General features: G+C 46.3%; 1 protein-coding gene across 1 annotated transcript in view; it reads right to left on the minus strand.

Annotated features, from left to right (window-relative positions):
• LOC138292185 (uncharacterized) overlaps positions 1-7930 on the minus strand; it is a 186393-nt gene extending 178463 nt beyond the window's left edge. Inside the window, exon 1 of the mRNA XM_069230623.1 lies at positions 7220-7930. Within this exon, the coding sequence (XP_069086724.1) occupies positions 7220-7755 (536 nt within the window). The 5' untranslated portion in view covers positions 7756-7930. The remainder of the gene's footprint in view (positions 1-7219) is intronic.
• Positions 7931-9060: the final 1130 nt, after the last annotated feature.

Raw genomic sequence — 9060 nt, forward strand, 5'->3', positions numbered from 1 at the left:
CCGTTGCATATGGTGCCTATTTGAACATCTGCCTATGGTCTGTCTTGCTGTTGCTCCAACATCTCCTGTGGACCACGAACTGCTGATGCCCCCGATGAGGGTTCATTCACGGTCATGCCGCTTGAGACTGAGGTTGCTCCGCGAGGCCACCTATGAACTTTCTGTTATAAGATCTGATATGGATGAGGGCGCTGCAGCGAGTGTCGATACACCGATGAATGTGGCTCACTTCTGCTCTGTGGATCCGTTTGTCCGTCCAGCTCTCGATTTCACTTCAGACGATGTTGACTCGTTTTTAAAATCCTTAAATGGTGACTTCGATGACATTCTTCAAGATCCTGCATATAACACATGATTTGATGAATTTGCTTACCAGTTCCCGGTTCTAAAATAAGCGATTATACTAAAAGTTTGCTATACTTGTCATGGTTGATATTAACATCTCTGTATGTGTTTTAAACGAATTTTAACACACAGCAATTATTTTGTCATTTAGTACATTTTTTAGCTTGAGTTTTTGTTTTTGATTTTTGGCTTTTTGTTCAGTAGCAGCTTTTTTAGCGTTTGGATTGCTTTACCTTCATCATACCTGTTACGGCAATGGGGAGGGTGTAGTGAATCCTAGTTTGTTTTAACGGGATAACAGGAGTTAGCTTAGCCGTAGGCTTGTAAACTCGTGCCCCCGTCACCCAGTGACTTTTAACCTACTTAGCTTGCTCTTTCTTAGTCCATTTAATTATTTATTTCCTTTAAGATGGCGGCCTTGTTTATAGTTAGGCCACTTGTTATGGGTTCTATTATCAGTGTCACTGCGCCAAGGCGTCAAGATCAAGCACGAAAGACAAACATACAGTAGGTATTCACACTTAGGGATTTTCCCTCTCTATACTTTCGAGGGACTGTTGATATTAATTGCCGTCCCAAGCATGCCTGTTATCTATTATTATGAATAACACTTATGTCAGGGGACCTTGTAGATCTGTATAAATACAACACACTTTTAGACAGATAATCAGAGGGATTCCGACCAGAGGGCATCGCCACCATCGCTGATACCGATGCTGCAGTCATCTTGACGCTGACCCAGTCTTCGTGTCCCTGCGGAGTCTGAGATAGAGACCTCATTCCAAGGTAACAAGGGTTGGGGGCTCCTCTCATGGACACGGCTTTGGCAGATTAGGTTTAATGAACCCAGCTCTCCTTTTAGGTAGGAGGTTAGACCTATTCTCCTTAGGGTATTAGGGCATATTCCATCTTATACATATACATATATTTCTTTTATATATTGCACAATGGTGGGGGTCTTTATAACAATGACTCTCTTCTTCACAATACTGTTGCTTGGTATATTCATTATCCTAATCATTGCAGTTCATGCAACTTATCACAAATTGCAGTTATGTTGAATAAAAACTATTATAATTTCACTGCATCTGTGTTATTGCCTTTGTTTGTATGAGACATAATAAATCTGTGAGAAAAGGGTAATTTCCGTTTAACCACGACAACCCTGAGAGATCTTACTTTGAGTCCATGCGTAAGTGACTGCTACAAATCACCTTTTACTATTGTGCTTCTGGTGAGGTACTGCTAGTAAGCCGGTAAGTTTTGGACAATAGTTACAACTAGTTGTAGGAAGAGACTTAGGGGGTCATTCCAACCCTGGCGGTCATCGACCGCCAGGGTGGATGACCACGGAAGCACCGCCAACAGGCTGGCGGTGCTTCCCTGCCCATTCTGACCGCGGCGGTAAAGCCGCGGTCAGAAAAGGGGATCCGCCGGATTTCCCCTGTCTGGGCTGAATCTCCATGGCGCATGGAGATTCCGACCCCCTTCCCGCCACCCTCTTTCTGGCGGTTTTTACCGCCAGGAACAGGATGGCGGGAACGGGTGTCGTGGGGCCCCTGGGGGCCCCTGCACTGCCCATGCCACTGGCATGGGCAGTGCAGGGGCCCCCTAACAGGGCCCCAGCATGATTTTCACTGTCTGCTTAGCAGACAGTGAAAATCGCGACGGGTGCAACTGCACCCGTCGCACCCCTGCAACACTACCGGCTCCATTTGGAGCCGGCTTCTATGTTGCAGGGCCTTTCCCGCTGGGCTGGCGGGCGCTCCTTTGGCGGGCGCCCGCCGGCCCAGCAGGAAAGCCAGAATGGCCTCCGTGGTCTTTTGCGGCCAAATGGCGGTGACCGCATGGCGGGCGGCGCGGTCAGAATGACCGCCTTAGTCACCTACAAACGAAAGTACTGTCATCCTGAGACCAGCAGTCTTGCTCAGAGCAAGAGTCCAAACTACAACACTCCTGTCGTTTTGGCCCTGGCGTTGTAATACCGCCAGGGTCATAATGACCACCTTAGTGTTTAAAAAACTGCCATTTGCTGCTGTATTTTAGCACGAAATCTGTTCTCACGTCCTCTTTGGAGGCGAGGATGCATTATGCACTACAAAAGTGCAAAACAAGCACTGCAAACAACAGCTGCCCTGATGGTGCTTGGTTCCTGTGCGTGTGCAGTAAATTTGCAGTAAAGATTTACAAAGAACAGCACATTTTAAAATTCTTTGCAGGAAGAACCTCCAGCGTTCACTTCATTGTTGTATGGTCTCAAAATCTGTTTAAGTTAAGGGTGATATGTGCTCTAAAACAGCTTTGTTGTAGTTTCTAATGTAATTTAAAATACCCTTATAGCGTACCACGATTTAATGCAACATATACTGCCTGCCTCGCGGTATCCCTTTAATTCTCATTGCACAGCTTTTCCTTTTCATATCCTTTTTTGGCCTCTTTTATTCTTTAGCACCCTCTTCCAGCTAATCCTTTCAGTCACCCCATTACAAGATATCATATGTCATTCCCACTAGTGATCCCATTCACAACCCTGTCTGTCTCCCAGTACTCCCCTTGTCATCTCGCTATTCCTCTTAATTTTCTTTTCTCCAAACATTGATGTCTGTGAAATCTCACGCTCTCTGGTAAATCATCTACTGCCCACGTCACTGCCCTCTTTCATCTCTCCTGGATCCTTTTTGTCCCAATGCCATCCACTCTTCTTCATTCCATTTTAGAAAAGCTAGGTCCTTTGGCTTGTTATTCCACTGTATCCAAGGGATACCCTGGGCCATATCACGTTGGGTTCCCTTTTGCTCCCATCTCTTACACTCCCATCTACACTCACCCCAAGCCTATGCCTCATCTGTGCTAGAAATTGCTCTTTTCTGCCAGCAGTTTTCCTCTCACTGCCTCTTTGTTCAGTCAGTCCCTTCCCCACTAACATCCCCACTTCATCCCAACACTCCCCTCACAGCACGTGACCCACTTGTCCTCATTCCTCCAAATCCCTTTCAAATCATGGCCCCCATTAAGTATATTCCACTTGAGAAGGCCAGGGTTATCAAGCATGTTTCCCTCTCACTTTATCTACATTTCTACCCCAATTGATCTTTCCGATCTAGTACCCCACACTTTTCACCTCTAACTGAGGAACTCAAGGATCTCTGGCAGGTAGACCCATTAATGTTTCCTTGCTTCTTCCCTTCATCTGATCTGTCTTATCTCCCACCCTCTCCAGGTACTACCTTACTACTCATTCATGCTCCCTGATTCCTCTTACAGCTGGTGCCCCAGCAGTTCCACACGGCTTCTCTCCTGCTTCCCAACCTATGAGATCTCTCACCTCCCACTCCCTACGCCATCCATCTTCCACTCTGCTCCCTTGCCTATCCCACTGTTCCTGCCCCCATGTCTTGTCCTCTACTTGATAAATCTCAAGTTTTCAGCCAGGTGACCCCTTCAAATTGCATGTCATTTATCATGATACCCTCTAAAACCCATGCTCTATTCTGCCTGAAAAGAGGCTCTACGCATGAGGTTGGCCCTCTCCTCTCCTAAGGGTCTTTATTTACTGAGCTTCACCTTCCCTCCTGCATGTTCAATCAATCAGTGATAAATATTCCTAGAGCTGTATAAACAGAGGGAACAGGAGCCATTAGCCTTTTTATTAAGTCTCACCAACAAACTTTGAAGACTGCTGTGGACAATGCCAATACTTATAGTGGGCATTGGGCTAGCCTGTTGCTTACCACTGGCTATCTTTCTTGTCACAATCATTTGATTGCTTCTTATTTGATGGCTTATCTTTTTCTTCTTGTTTGTGTCTTCCTGTGGAGTTCTTGACCATGCTTTTGATTGGATGACCTGTATCCTTCCATAGCGCACTTACAGGGGACTTCTTTTCTCTTTTTCTTTGATCGCTCCATGAGAGGCCACAGGTTTCCTTGCTCTCTCCCCTCTCTGCTGCTTTTCCCCATGAATTTCTACCTCATGCACTCTGTGAATTGCTCCTCACCCCTTCCAGGTCAGCCATAAACACACCAACATGTATATTTTTCAATGTTTGGATAAAAAGCAGCTTTTAATGGGTTGACTTTATTTCATCTTCTGCCTTTGACTTGTTGCATGAAAGCCCAGGGCTTTGCATATAAAGGGGGCATTTCAGGTGTTGAGGGAAGGGCAGGCTGCTGCACTCAGCCCTCATCTGAGAAAGAAGGTTTACCTAGAGTAACTGGATAGGGGATGTGTCTTCTCCTGGAGGGCAAACATCTGCTCTCTGAGTTGCTGCACAGGCCAAATGGCCAGAGCATTTGTTCCAGTTCAGAGTTTTATGGAAAGTAAATGGCAAGTGGTTTCCTTTAAATTCTGCCACGTCTTTTGACAGCTGTTTTGTTGTTTTAAGGAATCTACCCTACTTTTAAGATGGGTCACGGCCAACAGGCTTTTAAAATTATATTCAGTTTCCTTGATACATTTTGAAAAATAAAGGATGCCGTTTATAAGGAGTGAAAATATTGAATTTTATGTTCAGTTTCGAGATACATTTAGATATTTTTGCTTTTCTTCTAATATGTTCATGTTTTTTTTTTAGTGCTTTACCAACAATCATTGACAAAGCCAATAGATTAGGCCTCACCCTATAAAGGTGAAGCCTTTTGGCATTTCCAATGCTTTTTCATCTTGCTCTTGATTGCAAGGAGTAGGGCAACCGGATTTTGAAAACTAATAACTGAAACTTTTCACAAACATAGACTACAAATTAGAATCAACTGAAGGGCACAAAGTTACTTAATCAACAGCTCTCACCAACATAGAAAACAAAATGATGGGCTAAAGGGAAAGTACTTGAAACTTTTGCAGATAATATCCTCTGTGTTAATTAAATTACTCTCTGCTGGGGCTACTAACCAATTTTGCAATGGAACACATTTCTGTATTGCAGACCCTCTCTAAAAAACGGAACGTGTGCTTATGTTACTAAAATTTGCCAGGGACGGCTCCTCCGCAATGGTGAGGGATCATTGCCTCACTGGCTGAGCCAGCAGCTGAAAAATAAAGCAATATTTCATTATCATTTTATTTTTCAGATGCAGGCTCAGCCAGCATGTGCAAGGAGGGGTGGGACTGAGCCATGGGAGGGGGGGGCGAGGTGAGGGGGAGTGGAGTGCACCTAAGTGCGCATGTTTGTTTGGCCGGCCGTCTTAGACTCGCCAAACAGACATGCGCACTTAGGTTTACTCAACCCGGCTGTGTTGCACAGCTGGGTTAGAGAAAATGCACAGACTCCCATGCAGTGTCTGAGTGGCAGATCAAGCCAGTCATGCCAATCCTGGTGCAGCTTTCATGCTAGGTATAGCACGAGAGCAGCACCAGGATTGCATGTGAAGCCTATGCTGTTGTCCCAGGGACTGCTGGGACACCATCAGCAGTGCAGAGGGCTGAGGCAGTGTCGAAAACTGTACTTTATTTTTTATTCTTAAAGTATTTCCCCTGTCCTCGTCCCCACCCATCCTCCTTGAGATTTGCGGCGGCCACTGCTGAAATTTGCCGGGACAGATGGTGAAAAACTAGACTATGCTGGCAAATCCGGGATGTCTGGTCACACTAGGGAGGAGAGGAGGCACACGGGGCTCTCCTTAGTTGGTTTAAATATTCAGGAGCACTATCTTGCACGCTCTTGTGCGAGCCAGCGTGCAGCACTGGAGTGACATCAGCTCTTTTGGGTAGATTGTCTGCTTCTCTCGATGCAGAAATATGCAGCACTTGTAGTTTCCTCAAGTTAGACTTGGAGGTGCCTCTAAACAGTGCACTCCTCTTCAATGCTTTTGATTGCCCCGTTTCCCAATGCCACTCTCTCCTTGTGTTCTTGTCAAGCCTGTGGCTCGCATTCCTCACTCTGTCGCCCTCCACTGTCCCGTTCTCTCAGGCGCACCCAACTTCTTCACCTCTGGTTTAAACAACTTAAGCATCCATTTAGGTTGCCCCACGAATTCCTCCATTCTTGTCACCACTTAAGCTCTGTTCATCCATAGGCTTTCCAGGTACTCTCCACTACCCCCTGCCTGCCCAACTCTTTTCTCTCACCATCTTCCTATGTAACTCTCGCCCCTTTCACTATCTCTTTCCCTGAACCCTCAAGCCCAATGATCCCTCAAATCCTCATCTCTGTGTCAGATAGTTCATCTTTCGCGTCACCTCGCCCATCCAATTCCTGCCCCTTCTCCCTGGACCCCTGACACCCTTAACTCTGCTTCATGTTTTCATTTACCCAACTCTCCCATGTCCCTCATCCCAGTACCCTAGACATTCACCCTTGCATGACTGTCTTCCTCTACCCCCCACGGCTCTCAGCTGTACTTCAAACTGTTCCCCTCTCACTCGAAGGCAAAGCCTCTCCCCCACGTCCATAGTTCTACATCTCTACCATGGGCCATCACTTCAGCTTCAATATGTCCCCACCCCCACGGCTCCCCCAAAGTCACATACCCTTCCATCAGCCCTGCAGCCCACAGAGCACTTCCAGGACCCTTACTTCTGTTTCAGGTTGTTACCGTGAGTGCAGCTTAATGGAAATGAGAGAGTGAGACTATGAGAATGAGTGAGTGCAAGTGAGTGAGTGAGAATGTGAGTGAGTGAATGTAAGTGAGTATGAATGAATGTGTTTCAGCGTGTTATGCTTGTGAGTCTGCCACTGGCCCTGGCATACTGGAGGTAATTCTTGGCTTATGGAGGAACCATGGCAAAATAATGGTGGCTTCCTGCCTGCAGCAGCGCAATAACTCCACACCAACTCTCACCTCTACTACTCTCCTCCCTCTCCTGTTTGATGCTCTCCTCCTTCTTCTCTGGCTCATTCACCTTTTCTCCACACTGGGCCCCACAAGACCCTTACCTCTGCTTCAGGTTGTTCCTCTCCATCAGCACACAGTTCAGCTCCTTGGTCTTCTGGTCTAGCTTCTCCTGCAGCTTTTTGAGGTGTCGCTGGAAGAGGTTGGTGGTGCCCTGCGACTTCAAGGTCTTCACTTGGTTGAGCTCCCCCTTCAGCTCGGTGTTGTGCAGTTCCAGGCTACGCACCTTCTCGATGAAGGCTGCAAAGCGCTCATTGAGCTTCTGCAGATCTGTTCTATCACTGTAGCCCCTGCTCAGCATCTTACGGTTGTCTTCCACAAAGTCTCCTTCATTGGGATATGACCACACAATTGGTGCACTGGCATTGCCCCAGGATGTTGAAAGCTGGGGGGCCTCGACTGGCATAGGCCGGTTCAGCAGCTCGCAGGACAACCCAAATACCAAGGGAAAGGAGTTGGTTGCAGTCCTTCGCCCATCAAAGTTACCCATGGTGTAGCCGATGATGGGAGGACCAGCTACATGTTGAGATGCTAATGAACCAGGATGGAATGGTGAATGGACAGATTGTCGATAGGACATGGTGCTTGTTGGTTGGTTCAACAGTGGGGTCTTCAAACTGTTGCGCTTTCGTCGTAAAACAAACCTGTCTCACTATGGTCCAGAAACCACACTGCTGGGCTAAGGTGATACCAAAAAAGCTTCTGATGGTCCCAGTCCCTTTTTGAGTGCAGTGGAAAAACTTGCCACTGGAGAACTATGAGTGTCTGATTCTAAGCAAACAAAGCAATACCTCTTATACTGTGTCACACCCTCACGCCCACTTTCTTGCATACCTAATATATCATAAAACACTGCATGCCAACAAACTCCCGGTTTCAGGTGTGACAGTATGGCCACTCCGCCCAGCGCCCAGGGCAATGCATCCTATTTTTTCATATCAGCATATTTTTTCTTCTGCACGAAGGCAAAGCCGCTCCAACCAGCTCAGGGAGGGGCACCTGGTGTTCACCTGTAGCCTCTTTCCTTACTAGTTTAAGTGATTTATTGGGCGCCACAGTATCTAAGAGGATATCGCTGTAGGCTCAACAAGACAGCAAATGCTGGACAGTGACGGATTCTAGCGGTCAGTAAAGAAGATGGGACGAGATTCAGCAGAGCGAAACGGGGGAGAGGGTACCAAGGGCATATTTTTTAGAATAGTAAAGTCTTAAAAACATTGTTGAAGATGTACTTTGACATGTTTGCAGCTCAGGGTAAATGGAGTCTCAGACCTGATAAAGATTTCTCTTAGAAGCCTATTTCTCTAGTGAGTGGCATGACGCATTTATCCAGGTATCCTAAGTAAGCGATCGGAAGAGGGGGTCCCTGGATAATGGTTTTATTTATGACCCGTTTTCCAAACGGCGGCATGAATCGGGGTGAGTGTTTTAAAGTCCAGCTTTTGGGTAATGTGAAGCCGGTGCATCTCTTGCAGTAAGGCTATCATTAAAAGAGGTCTGGTTAATGGTGAGTTATTTTTCCAACACAATGAAATCTGACTTCGCTAATCAGAATTTATTAGGTGCCGTAAGCACCACCCAATTAGGAATTTTTTCCCGATAATGGAAAATATCATTTGGATTTTGGTTCTTATTGCAGAAAAATCGTCATGTTCCGGTACTTAGCGGGCACTTTTCCCCATCTAAGCATCAGCAGGTTTGACATGCCAAAATGAATAGATAGACGAGCCTTTTATCTTACTGGAATTTTACGGCCAATTCATAATAGGAAACAGCCATTACAACACCGTCATAACCACGCATGACCGTTACCACAAATACTTTACCACACATATGCCTTTACCACGCATGCCATAACCACCCATGTCTTTCCCATGAATATACC

The sequence above is a fragment of the Pleurodeles waltl genome, chromosome 4_2 (assembly GCF_031143425.1).
Source record: "Pleurodeles waltl isolate 20211129_DDA chromosome 4_2, aPleWal1.hap1.20221129, whole genome shotgun sequence".
In the NCBI taxonomy this organism is placed as follows: domain Eukaryota; kingdom Metazoa; phylum Chordata; class Amphibia; order Caudata; family Salamandridae; genus Pleurodeles; species Pleurodeles waltl.